Source organism: Tachyglossus aculeatus, chromosome 5 (assembly GCF_015852505.1).
Source record: "Tachyglossus aculeatus isolate mTacAcu1 chromosome 5, mTacAcu1.pri, whole genome shotgun sequence".
Taxonomy (NCBI): Eukaryota; Metazoa; Chordata; class Mammalia; order Monotremata; family Tachyglossidae; genus Tachyglossus; species Tachyglossus aculeatus.
The window spans coordinates 50,512,088-50,535,436 of record NC_052070.1 but is presented as its reverse complement, the minus strand read 5'-3'; the positions used below and the strand labels follow the sequence as shown (position 1 = coordinate 50,535,436).

Sequence of the window (23,349 nt, the reverse complement as noted above, 5' to 3'; positions counted from 1 at the left end):
CTACCATTTGGGCTTCAGTTTCCCCCTCTGAGAATGGAACCATTGATTCAGTACTGGGCCTCCGACTCTGGTTGACCGCCAAGAATTCTGGGCTTGTGTTGTTTTGCATCTCCTGCTTGGACTCCATTCTGTCCCCCTATGTATCTCACTGTGGGCCACCTCACATGTCAGTGGTCCGTGCTCCTAACCAGGGCTAGCTCCCATAGTAACGGCACCCCGATGGACGCCACTACCTCCTCCCTCAAGACTAGGCAGGTGTTCGCCTAGGGAGCAGGGAACAGTGAGATATGAGATCTAAATGGAATCTGATGGTCTCCTTTCCCTGTCCTGTCTCTTCTCCCTCCTCTTTTTGTCTTCTCCCCCTAATCCCCACTGACTAGGGCTGACCCCAACTCCTCTCTGAAGAAAGCAGACCGGATGTTCCAGTTCCACCCTTCTTGTCTTCTTGTCTTGAGAAGCAGCGTGGCTCAGTGGAAACAGCATGGGCTTTGGAGTCAGAGGCCATGGGTTCAAATCCCGGCTCTGCCAATTGTCAGCTGTGTGACCTTGGGCAAGTCACTTCACTTCTCTGTGCCTCAGTGACCTCATCTGTAAAATGGGGATTAAGACTGTGAGCCCCCCGTGGGACAACCTGATCACCTTGTGATCTCCCCAGTGCTTAGAACAGTGCTTTGCACATAGTACGTGCTTAATAAATCCCATTATTATTATTATTTATTGTCCCCCCAGTAAATGATCTTGCCATTGCAATTCCTTCTTGGCTACCCGAGGGGCAGGTATCCCCACAAGGCCAGGCATCTCCCAGCCAGCTGTAAATTGCACAGAGAGCTTGTTTCAGGCAGAAGTGGAAATTGTGCTGCGTCAGGGCCCGGACACAGAGCAGGACGGCCAGATCGAAGGAGGGGAGCCAAGCCCGGAGAAGGAGGAGGTGGAGGAGGGGCTTGGCCTGGCCTGGCAAGGGGCGGGAAGGGGGCAGAGGGGTTCTACACCTTTAAGAAGGACGGTGAGTCGGTCGTGCACAGTGCGGGAGGAGAGGGGCCGGTGCAGTTGCTTGCTTGCGACAGTCAGGATAGGCTGAGTTTGGAGCTCCCTGGCTCAGCAGCAGCAATAGCAGCACTAGCAGCAACTGCAGTAGCAGCTACAGCAGTCGCTGCTGATCCGTGGTCCCTGCCTTGGACACCACCTGAGAGATGGAAGAAGAGCTCGACATAGGTACGGGGGGAGCTCGGGGGGCCTGGGGCCTAGGGCTGGGGCTCCGGGCATTAACCGTACCCAACCTGGGGTGGCTTGCTGGACCCGTGCTGGACGGGTAAAGCCAAAAGAGGGGAAAGTAGGTGTCGACACGTCAAATGGTAACTTCGGCCGGTTTCTAGAACATGATGAAAATCAGGGAATTGGAGGAAAAACATCCCCATTTACAGTGGTTTAAGGCGAAGGAAAAGCATTAAGGTGGTCAAGGTTGTGGGTTGGGCGTTAGGACCCTCAGGTTGAGACTTGTCTGGTTTGCTAGTCACCCCTCCCCATGACCTCCCACACTCCCCCCCCCCCCCCGCCTTACCTCCTTCCCTTCCCCACAGCACCTGTATATATGTATATATGTTTGTACATATTTATTACTCTATTTATTTGTTTATTTTACTTGTACATATCTATTCTATTTATTTTATTTTGTTAATATGTTTGGTTTTGTTCTCTGTCTCCCCTTCGAAACTGTGAGCCCACTGTTGGGTAGGGACTGTCTCTATATGTTGCCAACTTGTCCTTCCCAAGTGTTTAGTACAGTGCTGTGTACACAGTAAGCACTCAGTAAATACAATTGATTGACCGATCCCCCTTGCCCCATTCCTCGCTTTCCCCAGTGTTTTCCCGGCCAAAGCTGGTGCCCCCTCACCCACCATAAGCTGCCCCCCAGAGAGTGGAGAACTGGAGAGGGGGAGATGCTTGTTGGGGGGAGAGCAGAAATGCTGAGTCAGGTGCGCAGGAAAAGACCCTCTTCTCTGAGGGTTCGGCAGGGGCAGGGGCAGGCTCCCACCTGCATGGTCTTCCTCTTGCAGAGGGCCGGGCAGTCCAGTTATTAGGACTCCAGAGATTTTTTGTGAGTTCATTCCTTTGACGGAGATTATTTGATAGCAGCCCTGCCCTTCTCCTGGGCCCCTTCCAGTCTCACCCAGTTGGCACAGGCCTCCCTTGGTGGCGCCAGGTGGCCGGATCTCTCCGGTGTGACCATCCTGGCCTGGGCAAGGAGGGAGGAGGTGCCTGTAGTCAATCTCCTGTGATGAGGGAAGCCCCCATTTCTGAGGGCTGCCCAGGCCAGAGACCCCCCTCCAGCCTCCTGCAATTGGGCCAGCATCTGCATTGTCATCTCCTTTGGCCAGGCAGCTGGCTGCCCTGGGAGACGGTCTGAGATGGGCAGTAGGCTGACCCTTGCCTGCTGAGACCTGCACCTCGACACTCACCCCAGCCCCACAGACCTTAATGTACAGTGCTCTGCACACAGTAAGCGCTCAATAAATACGATTGAATGAATGAATGAACATCCTTATGTACTACTATTTCCCCCATTATTTTAATTCTGCCTCCCCCCCTAGACTGTAAGCTCCTTATGGACAGGGATCACATCTTAGTACAGTACTCTGCACCCAGTAAGCACTCAATAAACTTGATCGATTGATTGAGACTGCTTTTTGAACAGGGTGCAGTCAGCTGACACTGCTGAGCCCTGGGAAGACTAGATAACTCCCCATCTTGCATATCTGCTGTCTTCTTCCACTATTCCCCAGCTCACTCTCTTCACTCCTACCAAGGTAACCTAACTTTGCCATGGCTCTCCTCATATTCGAAGCCCTCTCAGAATCCCTCCTCTTCCAACAAGTCCATTAATCCTAACACCTCAAGTCCTATCAAGCCACCAGCTATCTCTAGTAGTTGCTCATATTTCCCCGTTCACAGCACTTGTGTGAATGTGTTTATTCCAATTACATATTCAATGATTTATTCTGATTACTCTATAAATATTTTTATGTTAGTCTCCCCCATTAGAGTCCAAGCTTCTTGGGCAAAGATGTCTCTTGTGCTGCTGTTGAACTCTCTGAAGTGCCTAGTACAGTGTAGTGCACCCAGTAGGTGCTCCATAAATACCATCACTGCTTCTAGAAGAGACTCCGTGGAGAGAAGATTCAGCGCTCAGTTTCCCAGTTTTGAGGATCCTAGCCTGGAATGGGGAGGGATATTTAGAGAAGCAGCAAGTCCTAGTGGACAGAGCACAGGCCTGGGACTCCGAAGGATCTGGGTTCTAATCCACTTGTTTTCTGTGTGACCTTGGGCAAGTCACTTAACTTCTCTGTGTTTAAATTATCTCATTTGTAAAATGGGGAATGAGACTGAGAGATTCAGAGAAGCAGCGTGGCTCAGAGAATCAGCGTGGCTCAGTGGAAAAAGCCTGGGCTTTGGCGTCCGAGGTCATGGGTTCAAGTCCTGGCTCCACCACTTGTCAGCTGTGTGTCTTTGGGCAAGTCACTTAACTTCTCTGGCCTCAGTAACCTCATCTGTAAAATGGGGATGAAGACTGTGAGCCCACTGTGGGATGACCTGATTACCTTGTAACCTCCCCAGCACTTAGAACATTCATTCATTCATTCATTCAATCATATTTATTGAGTGCTTACTGTGTGCAGAGCACTGTACTAAGCGCTTGGGAAGTACAAGTACAGTGCTTTGCACATAAATAATAATTTGCAAATAATGGCTTAAATGTCATTATTATTATTTATTATTATTATGATTATTCATGGGGGACATGGACTGTGTCCAACCTGATTGGCTTGTATCTACCTCAGAGCTTAGTATGTGCCTGGTGTATGGTAAGTGCTTAATGAATACCACTAACAAAAAAAAAAAAAAAAAAGAGAAAGAGGTGGTTGAGCAAAGTGGGGGACCCAGTGGAGTCTCCAGGTCTGGTTTTTACTGGAATCCAGTTATCCCCATCCTCATCAGCAGGTGAATCAGCCTCTATGGCAGCTTAGAGTAGCCAGATCACTTTCCAACCAGCAACAATATTGGAGCTGTGCAGAGGTGATGTGGGTAATCGGAGCCCCAGATCAGAGGCTGGTCCAGGGGCCAGGCTGGCTGGCTGGGGCCGGGCTTACCTTCTTTAGAGCATCAGGTGTCCCTGGAGGAGGGGCAGAGGTCATGGGCCAGCAAGAGCTGGGCTAACCACTAGGAAGGGAGTGGTGGAAGGCAGGACACAAGCACTCCAGGGTTCTAGTCCACAAAGAAGCAGTGTGGCTGAGAGGATGAAAAAGCAGGCTAAGGAACCCTAGATTTGTGGCTTTTCATCAGATATGCTGAGGCATCTTGGGTAAGTCATCTAGCCTCTCTGATCCTCAGCTTTCCTTCCTGTAAAATGGGGATAGTAATATGAGAATGAGTTACATCTTCCCATCCCCTAAATCAGAGGTGGCCAAGCCTCATCAGTTGAATTGCCACCAACCCATGTGGCTTGCTTGGCAAGCAGCATGGCTTACTGGAAAGAGCCCGGGCTTGGGAGTCAGAGGACATGGGTTCTAATCCCGACTCCACCACGTAGCTGTGTGACTTTGGGCAAATCACTTCACTTCTCTGTGCCTGTTACCTCATCTGTAAAATGGGAATCAAGATTGTGAGCCCCAAGTGGGACAACCTGATAACCTTGTATCTATCCCAGCGCTTAGAACAGTGCTTGGCACATAGTAAGCGCTTAACAAATATCATTATGAGAAGCAGCGTGGCTCAGTGGAAAGAGCCCGGGCTTGGGAATCAGAAGGTCATGGGTTCTAATCCCGGCTCCACCACTTGTCTGCTGTGTGACCTTGGGCAAGTCACTTGACTTCTCTGGGCCTTAGTTTCCTCATCTGTAAAATGGGGATGAAGCCTGTGAGCCCTACGTGGGACAATATGATTGCCTTGTATCCCCCAGTGCTTAGAGCAGTGCTTTGCACATAGTAAGCACTTAACAAATACCAACATTATTATTATTATTATTATTATTTATAAACCCAAAACATGCTCTAGCAGAGAGGTATTCTTAGGGGCTGGGGATGGAAAGGAGTGGTGGGGAGTAGGCACTCTAGGAAAGAGGGGGGTGGGCAGCAAGGAAAAGACAGCTGGGGCAGGGGCTGGGGGTGGGACTGAGCCCCTCGAGTCACCCTGGTCCTGGTTTATGTGGGAAGAGGCACCACTGCCAATAGAGCTCATGGCACCCTGCTGTCATGGCAGGACCCCAAGAATTAACAATGAAGCATCAGTGTGCAAGCCCCACGGCGAGGGATGAAGAGCCGCCCTTGCGTGGCTCACGAGCTTTAGGTAGGCTGCCCCCAGCCTAGGATAGACCCCTGGGAGCTGCATGAATAAAGACTCCATGGCCCAAAACCATCTGTACAGCTCCCAAGCTAGATGCTTCCTGTGAGCTGGAAACTTGGAATGGGCCAGTCCTCAACTTCCGTAGAGATCCAGTTTTGCCTGGACCCTTGGATTCCCATCAGGACCAGCCCAGGCTCCCTTGAGGGGTCTGTACCTGGGGGAAGGGACCCTGACAAGTCCAGACCCATATCATCTTGTCATCCTCCCCAGTCCCCATCTCAAGATTTAGATTGCTGTTCTGGGAGGCCAAACCAAGCCTCCAATACGGAAAACAGGAACTTTCTTGGTAGGGATGGAGGGAGCTAGGACTGGTGGTCGTGACTCTACCCCAGTACTTAGTGCAGTCCTTGGCACATAGTAAACGCTTAACAAATACCACAATTTTTATCTATTCAACATCCTTCTTCTCCCCGACATCCTCCTTCTCCCCAACATCCTTGGGATCAAAGGTCTGCCTGGCCTGGCCTGGCCTGATTTTCAGGAACAGGTACTATCCGGGAGGAAAAATCCTGGTCCACGTTGGAAGTTGACTAATAGTGCTACATCCTACTCCCTATTGGGTCTCCCTTGGGGCTGGGGAGAGGTTGTCTCAGCTACAGTGGGGTCTTACTCAATCAATAGTATTTGCTGAGCAAATTACTCTGTGCACAGCATTGTACTCAGGATTTAGAAAAGTACAAAAGGGATAGCATACAGGATCCCTGCCTTCAAGGAGTTTATATCTAGCGGGAGAGCTTTTAGGAGCTGTAGTCCCTCTAGAGACTGGACATTATTTATTTAATATATTGCTATTATTAGTCCCCACCTTGGGTTATTATACACAAGGCTGGGAAATCCAGAAGAAGCTAGTATCTGGTCCTAAGATGGGGGATTGATTCGTGCTTCCAGTGCTTTTATCATCACCATCATCTTTATCATCCACAACAGTATTCTCTGAGTCCCTACCGGGGGTCGCTTGCTGAACTTGGCATCAAGAGGCACATTCAAGAAGTAAAAGATGTGCTCCTTGACCTCAAGAAACTGGCAGTCTAATGGGGGTGTGTCAGGTTGGACATTAATTGATGAACTGACAAGGGTTAAACGAGGGAGAAGCAGCGTGGCTTGGTGGAAAGAGCTTGAGAGTCAGAGGATGTGGGTTCTAATACCGGCTCTGCCACTTGTCTGCTGTGTGACCTTGGGCAAGCCTCTTCGCTTCTCTAGACCTCAGGTTGCCTCATCTGTAAAATGGGGATTAAAATTGGGCGCCCCATGTGTGACAACCTGATTACCTTGTATATACCCCATGGCTTAGAACAGTGCTCGGTATTTAGTAAGCACTTAACATAAACCATAATTATTAATATTATTGTTATCATCACCACACATCACAAGCACAAGTAAATGAGCCATTGAATAGGGAGCTACACATAGGCGGGCCGAGGAAGCCAGTGGGATGGCCTTCAGGGAAGGTGGGAAGATTGATCTGGAATCTCTTGCCCGCAGAGAGCCCCAACCAGGTGGAGGTGGGCATGGAGTCACTGCCCGAACCCGCCCTGATCAGGATCCTGGCATCCGTGCCTGCGGGCGAGTTGGTTCTGGTGTGCCGGCTGGTGTGCCTGCAGTGGAAGGCCTTGGTGGATGGGGCGGCTCTCTGGGTCCTCAAGTGCCAACAGGAGGGGCTGGCTGGCAAGGAGCAGGCTGAGGAGGAGAAGGACAACTGGCAGGCCTTCTACTTCCTGAGCAAGAGGAAGAGGAACCTACTCAAGAATGTTTGTGGAGAAGGTAACGGGCAAGTCGTGGCATCCTCCTTTAGTCCCCCTCCCTCTCTTTTCTCACCAACTGACCCCTGTCCCCACTCCCCATTGCCCAGCTCAGGAGATGGAGCCAGGAGTGGGCTGAAGGTTGTAAACCTGCCATCCTTATAGAAAGGGGATTTAAGGTTGTAGTCTGACACCTTGGGGGTGGGGAGTAGGGGTCTAGTGTACCCTGAGACCTGGAAGGGATGTTGAAAAGTCAAATCATCCATCCTCCAGCCCCTGTGCCAGGCCACATTCAATCTGCTCCAAATGGAGTAAGATCTCCTCTTTGAAAGATCTTCAGAGAAGGAGATTCCATAATCTCTTTCCATTGGTTCTAGTGTTTAACAGCCTTCTCCTGCTGAAAGTTGTGGACAGAAAAGGTTACTTTAGAGCTAGGATCGACTAGGCCTCTCTTCCCCAGACCTCCGCTGAAGGAGATGTGGGATCCTCTGTTGTAGGCAGAGAGACCTAATAGAAGAGTGTAGGAGTGAGAATCAGGGGCCTGGGTTCCAGTCCCAACTTGGTTACTGACTTGCTATGCGACCCTGGGAAAATGCTTACTCTTGCTTGGCTTTCCTATCTGTAAAGTCAGGAGAATTGTCCCAGATGCTTCCTACCCTCAGGGTTGATGGAGTGAAAAATGTCAGACTGGACATCAGACAATTGAATGTGCTGTGGAAAATGAAGCACTCTAGATAAGGCTTAATATCACTATTATTGCTACTGATAATATTGTTAGCTTGTCGGGGAGAGAAAGCTGTGAAGGAATGGATGATTGAGTTCTTTTTTGGAGACCCTGCCTGGGACATCACCCTAACTTTCCAAGGGGGATATTGAGGACCAGAGAGGAGAGGAGTGACTCCTTTCCCCTCCGGTCCTGGCTAGAAACCCCAGGGAGAGAAATCAGCCCCAGGCATCTAGAATCCCAGTCCTTTGGGGAATGCCCAGCCCCTCTTGACTTGAAGATATGTGAGGCCTACAGCTAGGGCACTGGGTCCCTCAAGGCTTCTCATTCTTCTTTTCCTCTTCCTTCTCCTCTTCCCCCTCCTTGTCCTCCTCCTGTCCCCTGCAGAAGAGTTTGAGTCCTGGGGAGAGATGGAGCACGGTGGGGACGGTTGGAAGGTGGAGGAACTCCCTGGGGACAACGGTTCTGAGTTCTCTGATGACAGCGTCAAAAAATACTTTGTCACATCCTATGAGTAAGAATTGGGGGCTGCCCAAGGCCGCGGGTATGGGTGGGGATGGCTGGGGCTGGGAATGGTCCCTTTGTCCCCTTTCCCCCTTTCTTCCTTCCCATTACTCTCTTCTCTTTTCCCCTAGATGGTGTCGCAAAACTCAGGTTATTGATCTGCGGGCTGAGGGCTACTGGGAGGAGTTGATGGACACCACTCAGCCTGACATAATAGTGAAGGACTGGTAAGGAGAGCAGGGAGAAGGGAACACTGCTCTCTTAGACCATGAGTTTCATGTGGGACAGGGTCTCTATCTGATTCGTTTATTTTCTATCTACCCCTGCACCTAGTACAGTGCTTGGCAAATAGTAAGTGCCTAACAAATGCCATTATTATGATTAGAAGCAGCGTGGCTTAATGGATAAAGCACAGGCTTGGGAGTCAGAAGGACCTGGGTTCTAGTTCCAACTCCACCATATGTTTGCTTTGTGACATTGGGCAAATCACTTAACTTCTCTGTGCCTCAGAAAAGTACTTGACACATAGTAAGCACTTAACAAATACCATCAATATTATTACCCCTATTAGGGAGACCACACTTTGCCTTGTTTTAATTAACCAATTAATCAGTGGTATTTATTGAGCACTTATGGTGTGCAGGGCACTGTTTTAAGCTCTCGGGGGAGTACAGTTGCAACAGAGTTGGCAGACACGCTCCTTTCCCACAAGGAGCTTAAGCCTAGAGGAGGAGCTTGTGGTCTAGAATCCATTTCTTTGCTCTTGAAACTGTTTTCATCTTCCTGCCCACTTCCGGATTTCCACCTAATCTCTCCTTTGGCTCCCTCCCACCTCCCCACCAAATTTGGTTACAGCCACTTGGCTCTGAGCTCAGTTAACACCCCTGGCTTGTTCTCTCTTTTAGCATTTGGGGAGCCTCTTCCCTGATCATTTGTGTTTTCACATGCCCTACCTGGTATGTAGAAAGCACCTGTCCTTCGTGGCCTGATCCAAACAAGGATCCTCTGGATCATCTAGGAAGAAGCTGCAGGAGGAGTGGGAATGGGGTCAGAAATCCCAGGGCTACGGGTCTGTCGGGGATCCAGTCCCAGCCAAGGCCAGGAGCCCTATCCAAAGGGACCAGTTTTAGGGAAGAAAAGTGAAGTTTGGATCTGGGGGCCATTCAAACCTCACTCTCTCTCCTGAGACTTAAGGGGAGGGGAGGGTAGCTAGGGAGGACTGAAGTGAGCAGAGGGGTTGGATTGCAGGTGAAGATAATAACTGTGGGATTTGTTAAGCGTTTACTATGTGTCAGGCACTGTACTAAGCGCTGGGGTGGTTATAAGCTGGGGTCGGGAGGAGATCGCTCCCTCCTTGCTAGCTCCCTTCAGAGCTCTCCCACTGAAGGGAAGCTTGGATCTGGGGGCCTTTCAAACTTCCGTGTCTCTCCTGAGACTTAAGCGGGTAGCTAGGGAGGACTGGAGTGAGCAGAGGTTGGAGGGCAGGTGGAGAGGAGATGGCTTGCTAGCTTTCTTCAGCGCTGTCCCACCGAGGCCCCTCTCACAGTGCTGGAAAGACCTGAGCGGGGAAGGTTGGGATTGTCTTGGCAGGTACTCGTCCCGGAGCGATGCGGGCTGCCTGTATGAGCTGTGCGTGAAGCTGCTGTCGGAGCATGAGGACGTCTTGATGGAGTACAAGAGTGGCACGGTGGCTGTACCTCAGGATGATGCCAGCTGGAAGGAGGTGAATGGGGCCCGTCCCAGGGAAGGAGGAGAGAAGGGAAGGGTTGGGGAGAGGATGCTGTTCATTCATTCAATCGTATTTATTGAGCGCTTACTGTGTGCAGAGCACTGTACTAAGCGCTTGGGAAGTACAAGTTGGCAACATATAGAGACAGTCCCTACCCAACAGTGGGCTCACAGTCTAGAAGACAGTGGGCTCACAGTCTAGAAAATATTATTATTTTCACCTGCTGTTGTGGGATGGAGAAGTGGTGACTGGTCCCTCACTCTTTCTATGCCTTAAAAAGCCATTTAATGCTGGTGATAGATTTGATAAATATTTCTGAAAACAGTTGCTATCTTCCAGCCAATTTTCAGGTACCCCAAGAAGTTAGACAGGATTCTGCTCAAAAGAATCCCCAAGTTTGAAACCCAAGACACGAGGGTGCGGCTTTACCTTCAAGTCAGAATGACAACTCAGACTTATGTTCTCATATCCTTCCTCCACACTCCTTTATATATGTCTATTCAATTGTGCATTCAGTATTTATTGTGATTAATCTGCTTTAAAATGCTTTTATACATATCTCCTCCGTTGGAGAGCGTAGGCTCCTTATGGGCAGGGAATGGTGTATTCGGTGTTTTTATATATATATATTTCTCAAGCTCTGAGAACAGAAGTAGAGTGACTTAGTGGAAAGAGCAGTGACCTAGTGGAAAGAGCCCAGGCCTGGGAGTCTGGGGACCTGAATTCCAATCTTGCCTTCACCTCCTGCCTGCTGTGTGACATTGGATAAGTCAGATAACTTCTCAGTGCCTGTTTCCTCATCTGCAAAATGGGGATTAGATACCTTTTCTCCCTCCCCCTGAGACTGTGAGTTCCATGCGGGACGGGGACATGTCTGATCTACTTATCTAGCATCTACACCAAGGCTTAGAAAAGTGCTTGACACCTCCTAAGAGTTTAACAAATACCTCAGTTGTTGTTATTGCACTCAATAGGTGCTCAGTAAGTGTTATTACCACCATTCCTCCTCCTTCACACTTTATTCACACTTTAAGTGCTGATCTTTAGGTTCAACGGGCTGGATGGGGCCGGTGGATTGGGAGATCTGGTCTCCTCTGCAGTGTGGTCTAGTGGATACAACATGGGTTTGGGAGTCAATTAGACCCTGGGTTCTAATCCAGGCCCTGCTACTTGTCTGCAGTGTGACCTTGGGCAAGCCATTAACTTCTCTGTACCTCAGTTCCCTCATCTGTAAAATGGGGATTAAGACTGTGAAGACAGGGACTGTGTCCAGTTTGATTACTTTATATTTACCTCCAGCACTTAGGATGGTTCCTGGCACATAATAAGGGCTTAACAATTACCATAATTATTTTTCTTGTTCTTCTTTTTATTATTATTATTGCATCTGTTTTCAGCCTGAGACATTGCAGAAAGGCAGAGCTTGAGGCGGGTGGGAAGATGGGTACGCCTGGAATAATTCCCACGAGCAGGAGAGCAGAGAGGGCAGGACTGGGGAATGGCTGAGAGGGCTGAGTGGGGCCGGTAAAGGGGACACTGGGACCCAGGGCAACACTGAGGGGTGGGGAAGGGATGGGCAGTGAGCTAGAAGGTGGGGGATAGGCTGTGGGAAGGGTGACTCAGGTTGACCATCAGAGGTCTCCTTGTTCAGCAGTGAATGCGGAGTCACCTGAGCCTTCTCCACTTCTGACCCAGCTTCATAGCCAGGTAACCGAACCCCAAAGCCAGGAAACTTAGCCTAGGATCCAGGCCCCAGTTTCATTTCCCAGAAGCTAAACCCCATAGGTGCTGACTCCATAGGATGATGATGGCATTTGTTAAGCGCTTACTATGTGCCAAGCACTACTAGAAGCTCTGTGATAGATACAAAGTTATCAGGTTGTCCCACGTGGGGCTCACAGTCTTAATCCCCATTTTCCAGATGAGGTAACTGAGGCACAGAGAAGTAAAGTGACTTACCCAAAGTCACACAGCTGAGAATTGGGAGATCTAGGATTAGAACCCATGACCTCTGACTCTCAAGCCCTTGCTCCTGTGCCACTAAGTCATGCTGCTTCTCAGGGATGACGGGAACTATTGTTTCCATGCATTTCCAGCTGTAAGGTGAAGCCATTGTTCGTGCCTCCAAGGTGGCGTGGGCTGGGAGAGGGTTTGTTCCAGACTGGCAGCCAAGACACCTGAGGGTTTCTGAGCAGGATCTCAGAATTGTGGCCTAGTGGAAAGAACACAGGCCTGGGGATCAGAGGACCTAGGTTCTAATCCCAGCTCTGCCACTTGTCTGCTATGTGACCTTGAGCAAGTCCCTTAACTTCTCTGGGCCTCAGTTTCCTCATCTATAAAATGGGGATTTAATGCCTGTTCTCTCTCCTACTTAGATTGTGAACCCCACGTGAGACAGGGACTGTGTCCGACCCCATTAACTTGTGTCTATCCCAATGCTTAGAACAGTGCTTGACACAGAGTAAGTGCTAAACAGATACCATAATAATAATAGTAATAGGTCAGACAATAGCTTCCAGGCAGGACTTTCTGAACCGTTTGCTCTCTGAAGTCAGTTTGCCCTTCCAGTTTGCTCCTTCCACCAAAACCCAACCCCCTGTTTGCCCCCCCCACCCCCCACATTGAGTGGTCATCTTTCTGGTTTTATCAATCAGTTAATAGTATTTATTGAGTCTCTCTTGTGGTCAGAGCACTGTACTGAGTGCTAGGGTGAGTACAAAAGAATTAGTAGATGTTAACCCTGTCCTCAAGGAGCTTGCAATCTAGCGGGGATAGAAAAGCACTAAAATGATTAACAGAGGAGGAGAAAGGGATATATGCAGGAATGAGTGCTTAATGAGGTGTGTGAAATCTTGAACAGATTTCTGAACGAAGTGTGATGGATGGTTGTGAGTTCGCAAGTGTGTAGTTGGCTTAAGTTTCATTCCATCAGTTTAGTTTTCAGGAGCTCCATATGTGGTGGAGAGGGAAAGGGGTGTCCATCGGAGTCCACCCTCTCCCAGTCTGTTTTTCCAACTAACCAGGCCCCAGTCATTCAATCAATAGTATTTATTGAGCACTTAGTGTGGGCAGAACACTGTACCAAGCATTTGGGAGAGTATAATATAACAAAGTTGGTAATAATGATAATAATAATGATGGCATTTATTAAGTGCTTACTATGTGCAAAGCACTGTTCTAAGCGCTGGGGAGGTTACAAGGTGATCAGGTTGTCCCACGGGGGGCTCACAGTCTTAATCCCCATTTTACAGATGAGGTAACTGAGGCACAGAGAAGTTAAGTGACTTTTCCAAGGTCACACAGCTGACAATTGGCGGAGCCGGGATTTGAACCCCTGACCTATGACTCCAAAGCCCGGGCTTTTTCCACTGAGCCACGTTGGTAGAGTTGCTCCCTGCCCCAAAGGAGCTTACAGTCTAGAGGGCAAGACAGACATTAATAAACAGGGTGACCAGGTCTCAGGTCCATTTTTAGGCAATCAGCCCCTACCTCCTAAACAAGGACCTGGAGCTGCTGGGGGCTCAGATGGAGAGGGAGGCGGGCGAACACCGGAGCAGGAGATGATCACTCTTTCCTTTCTACCCCCTCCAGATTTCTCACACCTTCTCCAACTATGGGCCCGGGGTGCGTTTCATCCGTTTCGAGCATGGTGGCCAGGACACTGTCTTCTGGAAGGGCTGGTTTGGGGTGCGGGTGACCAACAGCAGCGTGATGGTGGAGCCCTAGCCCGGCCTCTAGTCGAGATGGACGCCCCCCACCCCCCAGCTCTGGGGGCAGCTGTCCACTGGAAAGGGACCCCTGGGTGAGACCAGTGGAATGGTGGGGGGCAGAGGCAGGCTAAGACTTTAGACCCCTTGTTAGAGCTTGCCTCCTCAGCTCACCTTTAACCTCTCTTCTGCTCGTGGGATTAGGGGACCATGACATAGCCCTCAGAGGATGGGAGCTGGCTGCTTGTTGCCCCCTCAGTTATTTTGGGGATTTCAGTTTCCTCTCTTTTCCCCCTGTTGACCCCAGTTCCAGGAAAACAAGACAGCACCCCTCTTCAGCTCAGCCCAGCTTCTTTGTTTATTTCCCCCTTTGCTTTTTGCCCTGGAAGCTTGACATAAGGTGGCAGAATCTTTGCTGTAAATCCTATGCCTGTCTCTCTCTCTGTCTCTCTCTCGCTCCTAATGATCCCCAGCTCAATGGATGGTCAGGGAGTCCTGGACCTCTGGAACAATACTGCAGTCTCATTACCAAAAGTGCCCAAGCAATTGATGGAAAAAATAAAGGTTGGGGGAAATAATAGCGGTTAATGTACATACAACTTGCATCTCAGCAGCATGTCCTTGATGTAATGTCAAGCAGCCCCAGAATGTCCCAGGCTTTCTCCATCCCTTTACATCTTCCCCCGGGCCCGCTCCCCACACTCCCCCGTGCTTCCAGCTCTTGATGGGTCAGATTGGTCGGCCAAACCTGGCAAAACCCTCACTTGGGTTCTGGCCCAGTTCTATGGCAGCACTGGTCAGGAGCTCCAATTTCTAGGGCAGGTTTTGTCAGGGGGGTGGGGGGGAGTGCTTGCCCAGATCTGAACTGCTAGTGCTGTAGGAAATTACCAGAATCCCCCAGGCTTCCATCGGTCTCTCCCATGTTGGCATCACTGAGCTGCTGGGAGCCAGTCCTTGGAGGGGGCACGACCCTGGAACAAGGGCCGGGATTGTGAGGGCTGGAGGAGATAAGAGGAGACTGAACAGGGCTGGGACAGACTGGTTCTCTCTCAGGGATGATGGGAGCCATGGTTGACACCTGAGAGAACCATGCTGCCTCCGAGCCCGCAAGGTTAGGGGGAAGGAAATGGGCCTTTGGGCTCCTCTCTTGAGAAACAGCTCCTCTCCATCCTGCTCTCCAGCTCTGTCTGACCCCTCCCTCTCTGTCTTCATGGTTTCCCCCTGAATGCTCGGACCTGCTGCTGCAGCTGCTGACCTGCAACCCCCACCCAGGTTGCCCTGGGTGCCCTCTGCTCCTCTGCTGGCTGCAGGGCTTAGCGCAGTAAGCGCTCAATAAACACGATTGAATGAAAGATGCAGCCTCCCCCTCCGTCCTGAGCCTGTACTCTACTACTCTGCTCTGTTGGTGGGATCCCCACCTTCTCATGGGCCCCAAGGGCAGGGGCAGAAATGAAGGATGGGCAGCCGAAGGTTCAAACAGAAATCGAATACTGCTTGAGACTCGGTCTGTAGAGGACGGGTGGAGGTCGGGAGCAGTGGGGGTAGAAGATACGACCTCTGGGGTCAGGGCACGAGGCCTTATAAGCTCTTACCCACTTCATGCTGCTTGATGCAACCGCTCTCTGATACTTCCACTCACATTTGGAATTACACCAAACTCAGTGCCTGGGAGAGGGGTGTGTTTATGTGCAAGAAACTGTACTGGCTCCTTTCCATTTGTTTGTACCTTCATCCCAGATTTTGGTGTGGTTTGCACTCTCCCCCCGCCCACCTCCTCTCCTGAGGCAAGTTCTAGTTTCCTCATTTCTCCCTTCTCCCACAAGCCAGACATCCCTGAATGTTCTGTTGGCCTCTAGCCAGGAACCATCTTTAGAGCCTCTGTATTGGCTCCTCTGTGTAACGGCACTAATAAAGCCACCGTGTCTGCTGACCTGACTCACAGCACCTGTCTCTGGGGTGTGTGGGGGGGAGGGGAAGGGGGACTCGCGGGGAGGTGGGGAATATGGGGGAGTTATCTCCCACTGCAGCCTGCCTGGGGATAGAGGTGGATCACCAATCAATGGTATTTGAGACTGTGAGCCCCATGAGGGTCAGGGACCGTGTCCAACCTGATCACCTTATATCCTCCCCAAAGCTTAGAACAGTGCATGGCCCATAGTAAGTGCTTAACAAGTACCATAATTATTATTTATGGAGTACTTATTATATGCAGAGCACCGTTCTAAGTGCTTGGGACAGTAATAATAATAATGATGGTATTTGTTAAGTGCTTACTATGTGCAAAGCACGGTTCTAAGTGCTGTGGAGGTTACAAGGTGATCAGGTTGTCCCACAGGGGGCTCACAGTTTTAATCCCCATTTTACAGATGAGGGAACTGAGGCACAGGGAAGTTAAGTGACTTGCTCAAAGTCACACAGCTGACAGTCGGTGGAGCAGGATTTGAACCCAGGACCTCTGACTCCAAAGCCCGTGCTCTTTCCACGGAGCCATGCTGCTTCTTCATACAATACAGTACAACACAGTAGAATTAGCAGATGCATTCTGTTGCCCACATGTGTCCCTGTTCCCTAACTACTCCTGACTACTCCTTTTGAGGCTGTCCAACAGCCACTCCTGTGCTTTAATTTGGGTGCTAGAGGCAAAATGCTCCAGAGTCAGGCTACTGGCTTCCATTCAGATCCATAGCATGGCCTAGTGGAAAGTGCAAGACTCTGGGAGCCAGAGGACATTCGTTCATTCAATTGTATTTATTGAGCGCTTACTGTGTGCAGTGAACTATGCTAAGGGCTTGCACTGTAATCCTGACTCTGCCACTTGTCGGTTTTGTGACCTTGGACACAGTCACTTAACTTCTCTGGGCCTCAATTTCCTCAACTGCAAAATCGGATTCAACACCTGTTCTCCCTCCTACTTAGACTGTGAGCCCTGTGTGGGACCTGATTACCTTGTAGGTACCCTAATGCTTAGAACAGTGCTTGACACATAGTAAGTGCTTAACAAATATCCGTGTCACGATAAGGACAAAGTTACTTCCCTTCTTCAAGTTTCCAATTCCACAGTTAATATCCAAGTAATAAAACACTGCCCTAATGCTGTACCCATCCCTCAAAGTCTCCAGTACTTACTGCCTGTGCTAGGTAAGTTTGCCAGGTAAGTTTACGGTAAGTAATTCTGCTGTAACAGAGTTGAATTCCTGGGGTGTCCAATCAATCGATCAATGATATTATTTAGTATTTTCTATAGGCAGAGCATTGTACTAACTGCTTAGCACTTTTCATTCATTCATTCAATCGTATTTATTGAGCCCTTACTGTGTGCAGAGCACTGTACTAAGCGCTTGAGAAGTACAAGTTGGCAACATATGGAGACAGTCCCTACCCAACAGTGGGCTCACAATCTAGAAGGGGGAGACAGAGAACAAAACAAAACATATTAACAAAATAAAATAAATAGAATAAATATGTACAAATAAAATAAGTAAATAGAGTAATAAATATGTACAAACATATATACATATATACAGGTGCTGTGGGGAGGGGAAGGGGAGGAGGGGGAGACGAAGGAGGGGGCTCAGTCTGGGAAGGCCTCCTGGAGGAGGTGCGCTCTCAGTAGGGCTTTGAAGGGAGGAAGAGAGCTAGCTTGGCAGATGTGTGGAGGGAGGGCATTCCAGGCCAGGGGGATGATGTGGGCCGGGGGTCGACGGCAGGACAGGCGAGAACGAGGCATGGTGAGGAGATTAGCGGCAGAGGAGCGGAGCGGGAGGGTGTGGGCTGGGCTGTAGAAGGAGAAAGGGAGGTGAGGTAGGAGGGGGCGAGGTGATGGAGAGCCTTGAAGCTGAGGGTGAGGAGTTTTTGCCTGATGCGTAGGTTGATTGATAGCCACTGGAGATTTTTGAGGAGAGGAGTCACATGCCCAGAGCATTTCTGCACAAAGACGATCTGGGCAGCGGCGTGAAGTATGGATTGAAGTGGTGAGAGAAAGGAGGATGGGAGATCGGAGAGGAGGCTGATACAGCAATCCAGACGGCATAAGATGAGAGCTTGAACGAGCAGTGTAGCAGTTTGGATGGAGAGGAAAGGGCAGATCTTGGCAATGTTACGGAGGTGAGACCGGCAGGTTTTGGTGATGGATTGGATGTGAGGGGTGAACGAGAAAGCAGAGTCGAGGATGACACCAAGGTTGCGGGCTTGTGAGACGGGAAGGATGGTAGTGCCGTCAACAGTGATGGGAAAGTCAGGGAGAGGACAGGGTTTGGGAGGGAAGGCAAGAAGTTCAGTCTTGGACATGTTGAGTTTTAGATGGCGGGCAGTCATCCAGATGGAGATGTCTTGAAGGCAGGAGGAGACCCGAGCCTGAAGGGAGGGAGAGAGAGCAGGGGCAGAGATGTAGATTTTGGCGTCATCAGCGTAGAAATGATAGTTGAAGCCGTGCGAGCGAATGAGTTCATCAAGGGAGTGAGTTTAGATAGAGAACAGAAGGGGACCAAGAACTGACCCCTGAGGAACTCCTACAGTAAGGGGATGGGAGAAGGAGGAGGAGCCCGCAAAAGAGACTGAGAATGAACGACCAGAGAGATAAGAAAAGAACCAGGAGAGGACAGAGTCTGTGAAGCCAAGGTTGGATAGCGTGTTGAGGAGAAGAGGGTGGTCCACAGTGTCGAAGGCAGCTGAGAGGTCGAGGAGGATTAGGATAGAGTAGGAGCCACTGGATTTGGCAAGCAGGAGGTCATTGGTGACCTTTGAGAGGGCAGTTTCCATGGAATGTAGGGGACGGAAGCCAGATTGGAGGGGGTCGAGGAGAGAGTTGGCGTTGAGGAATTCGAGGCAGCGCATGTAGCAATTCAATACCTGTTCTCTCTCCTAATTAGATTGTGAGCCTCAGGGGCTATGTCCAACTTGATTAACTTGGAGAAGCAGCATGGCTCAGTGGAAAGAGCCCGGGCTTTGGAGTCAGAGGTCATGGGTTCGAATCCCGCTCCACCATATGTCTGCTGTGTGACCTTGGGCGAGTCACTTAACTTCTCTGAGCCTCCGTTCCCTCATCTGTAAAATGGGGATTAAGACTGTGAGCCCCAAGTGGGACAACTTGATCACCTTGTATCCCCCCCAGCACTTAGAACTGTGCTCTGCATATAGTAAGTGCTTAACAAATGCCATCATTATTATTATTAACTTGTATCTACCCCAGTGCTTAGAACAATGCTTGACACATAGTAACCACTGAACAAATATAACCACCACAACAACAATAACAACAATAATAATAATATTCTGGTTTTTTTTGCATTAGGATTTGTACCTATTATTCACCCCACCCCCAGTACCACAGCACTCATGTTCACATCCCATATTAATTTTCATTCATTCATTCAATTGTATTTACTAAGCACTTACTATGTGCAGAGCACTGTACTATCAAGTGGCCTAACGGATAGAGCATGAGCCTGGAAGTGAGAAGGATCAAGGTCCTAATCCCAGTTCCACCACTTATCTGCTGTGCGACTTGTCACTTCTCTGTGCCTTAGCTACCCCATCCAAAAAATGGGGATTAAGACTTGTGAGCCCCACGTGGGACAGGGACTGTGTCCAACCTGATTAACTTGCATAGAGAAGCAGCATGGCTCAGTGGAAAGAGCCCGGGTTTTGGAGTCAGATGTCATGGGCTCAAATCCTGGCTCTGCCATTTGTCAGCTGTATGACTTTGGGCAAGTCACTTCACTTCTCTGTGCCTCAGTTCCCTCATCTGTAAAATGGGGATTAAGACTATGAGCCCCACGTGGGACAACCTGATCACCTTGTATCCCTCCAGCACTTAGAACAGTGCTTTGCACATAGTAAGCGCTTAACAAATACCATTATTGTTATTGTTATTATTATCTACTCCAGTGCTTAGTATAGCGCCTGCTACATAGTAAGCATTTAACAAACACCCTAAAATTTGGTCTTGATTGAGGGCTTACTATGTGCAAACCATTGCATCAAACCCTTGGGAAAGTGTAATACAATAGAGTTGGCAGACACGACCCCTCCACTCAAGTACAGTGCTTTGCCCACTGTAAGAGCTCAATAAACACGATTGAATGAATGAAAGAAGGAATTCACAACCTATTGGGAGAGACAGACTAAAATTACGGATTGGGGAAGTAGCAGAGTTCTTGGGGAAGGCAGGCTGGTCAGAATGTTCCGAGAGCTGGACTTCTTTGAAAGGGAGAGGACAGTTTGGGAATGGTCTAGTTAAAATATACTTGAAAATCCGGACTCTGAAAATGCATTTAATCTGATCCCTGGAGAAACGTCTCGGCACAAAACTGGCTTTTCTTTTTCGTTTCCATAATATGAGCATTAGCCCCATTTGCTGGTGACACCACATGGTGCTTCTGGAGCGAATATCTGGAGTCAACTGCAGGACTCGCCTTGACTCACCCACGCCATCGTGGCTCACCAAGGCTCACCTACAGCTGGATTCACTAACTGAGAAAAGAGGGTCTGGAGCTCTACCCTGTCCTGGGGTAGAGTGGGGTGCCTGGGAAAATGGTTGTGGAAGCATGCCCATCCAGAGGAGCCCAATTCTTCATCTTCTTGGAAGGTAGAGATTATTTAATTTCAGCAGGAATGCTGGAGCCACGGGGGTCCAGCCACGGGGGTCCTTGAACGAGTTGTCTACACGCGCTGCCTAGAATTCCTCAACAACAACTCTCTCCTCGACCCCCTCCAGTCTGGCTTCCGTCCCCTTCATTCCACGGAAACTGCCCTCTCAAAGGTCACCAATGACCAAATCCAACGGCTCATGTTCTGTCCTAATCCTCCTCGACCTCTCAGCTGCCTTTGACACTGTGGACCACCCCCTTCTCCTCAACACGCTATCTGACCTTGGCTTCACAGACTCCGTCCTCTCCTGGTTCTCCTCTTATCTCTCCAGTCGTTCTTTCTCAGTCTCTTTTGCAGGCTCCTCCTCCCCCTCCCATCCTCTTACTGTGGGGGTTCCCCAAGGTTCAGTGCTTGGTCCCCTTCTGTTCTCAATCTACACTCACTCCCTTGGTGACCTCATTCGCTCCCACGGCTTCAACTATCATCTCTATGCTGATGACACCCAGATCTACATCTCTGCCCCTGCTCTCTCCCCCTCCCTCCAGGCTCGCATCTCCTCCTGCCTTCAGGACATCTCCATCTGGATGTCCGCCCGCCACCTAAAGCTCAACATGTCGAAGACTGAGCTCCTTGTCTTCCCTCCCAAACCTTGTCCTCTCCCTGACTTTCCCATCTCTGTTGACGGCACTACCATCCTTCCCGTCTCACAAGCCCGCAATCTTGGTGTCATCCTCGACTCCGCTCTCTCATTCACCCCTCACATCCAAGCCGTCACCAAAACCTGCCGGTTTCAGCTCCGCAACATTGCCAAGATCCGCCCTTTCCTCTCCATCCAAACTGCTACCCTGCTCATTCAAGCTCTCATCCTATCCCGTCTGGACTACTGCACCAGCCTTCTCTCTGATCTCCCATCCTCGTGTCTCTCTCCACTTCAATCCATACTTCATGCTGCTGCCCGGATTATCTTTGTCCAGAAACGCTCTGGGCATATTACTCCCCTCCTCAAAAATCTCCAGTGGCTACCAATCAATCTGCGCATCAGGCAGAAACTCCTCACCCTGGGCTTCAAGGCTGTCCATCACCTCGCCCCCTCCTACCTCACCTCCCTTCTCTCCTTCTACTGCCCAGCCCGCACCCTCCGCTCCTCTGCTGCTAATCTCCTCACTGTACCTCGTTCTCGCCTGTCCCGCCGTCGACCCCCGGCCCACGTCATCCCCCGGGCCTGGAATGCCCTCCCTCTGCCCCTCCACCAAGCTAGCTCTCTTCCTCCCTTCAAGGCCCTGCTGAGAGCTCACCTCCTCCAGGAGGCCTTCCCAGACTGAGCCCCTTCCTTCCTCTCCCCCTCGCCCCCCTCTCCATCCCCCCATCTTACCTCCTTCCCTTCCCCACAGCACCTGTATATATGTATATATGGTTGTACATATTTATTACTCTATTTATTTATTTATTTATTTATTTTACTTGTACATTTCTATCCTATTTATTTTATTTTGTTGGTATGTTTGGTTCTGTTCTCTGTCTCCCCCTTTTAGACTGTGAGCCCACTGTTGGGTAGGGACTGTCTCTATGTGTTGCCAATTTGTACTTCCCAAGCGCTTAGTACAGTGCTCTGCACATAGTAAGCGCTCAATAAATACGATTGATTGATTGATTGATTGGGTGAACCCTGGTTGGCTGTAAACCCAGTGTGGGCAGGGATTGTCTCTACTGCTGAATTGGACTTTCCAAGAGTTTAGCACACAGTAAGCACTCAATAATTATGAATGAATGAATGAATGACCTCCCAGCCCTGAGATTCTCTGACTTTCTGCTGCCTATGTGTGGAAATGAGGTACCTCTGCTGTGCCAAACGATAATTTCTAATCCTTAACAGGAATTAAAACCCTAGTCCTTCAAGCTCTCCCTCCCCACTCCGTCCCATCCTCCCTCCGTCCTGTCCTCCCTCCCCATTCCCTAGCTCTTATTTCCTGACTCTGCATCTCCTCCTGTGTCCCTCTTCTTCTCGGTTCATTTCTTTTCATAAGAATCCATTCCCTTTTGGCCCTGTGCTGAAGATAGATCTTAAATACTAAATTCCTCCATGTCCTCATCTTTTATGGTTGTAGGAACCGAAGGGTAAAGATCTTCCAGAAGAGTAAGGAGGACTTGAGGTTAGGTGTCCTGGCTCCAGCCCCGAGTTGACCTCTTTGTTCTTTGGAAACAAACAACGGCCCTCAATAAAGACCAAGACCACTCAGTAAATGCTTGGGAAGCAGTGTGACCGAATGGAAAGAGCATGGGCCTGAGGGTCAGAGGAGTGGTTTCTAATTCCGACTCTGCCACAGGTCTGCTTTGTGACTTTGGGCAAGTCCCTTAACTTCTCTGTGCCTCAGTTACCTCACCTGTAAAATGGGGATTAAGACTGTGAGCCCCAAATGGGAGAGGGACTGGGTCCAACCTGATTAGCTTGTATCTATTCCAGTGCTTAGAACAGTGCTTGACACCTAGTAAAACACTTAACAAATACCACAATTATCATTATTATGAGGGTAGAGTAGTGTCTGCTTTAGTTGAAGTGTCAGATACTTTTTTTCTGTGACCAAGCTTGGACCCTTTCTCCCAACCAGAAATCTGCAATGCATGCTGAGTGGCACAGGGGTAGAAGAAGGCGTTAAAAGAAGAATGGTTGGCTCAGTACAAACCATCACTGCAAGAACAACTTAAGTGCATGTCTTGCTGGTGATAGGGCATACCCTTTTCTTCTTAATCCTTTGTGTCTGAGCAATCCCAAATGGGAGGGAAAATGGCCTAGTGGAAAGAGCATGGGTCAGAGGACCTGAGTTCTAATTCTAGACCCACAACTTACCTGCTGTGTGACTTTGGGCAAGCCATTTAACTTCTATGTGCCTCAGCTCCCTCATCCTTAAAATGGAAATTCAATACTTGTTTAGCCTTTTGCTTAGATTGTGAGCCCTGTGTGGG

At 49.6% G+C, this 23,349-nt stretch overlaps 1 protein-coding gene across 1 annotated transcript; it reads left to right on the top strand.

Moving 5' to 3' along the window:
• The first annotated feature begins 1,026 nt into the window (after positions 1-1,026).
• Positions 1,027-15,733, top strand: FBXO2 (F-box protein 2). The gene is made up of 6 exons (XM_038747384.1): positions 1,027-1,212; positions 6,880-7,158; positions 8,248-8,374; positions 8,496-8,591; positions 9,955-10,087; positions 13,685-15,733. The coding sequence occupies exons 1-6, from the start codon at positions 1,191-1,193 to the stop codon at positions 13,817-13,819; spliced, it is 792 nt and encodes a 263-aa protein (XP_038603312.1). The 5' UTR covers positions 1,027-1,190; the 3' UTR covers positions 13,820-15,733.
• The last annotated feature ends 7,616 nt before the right edge of the window (positions 15,734-23,349 follow it).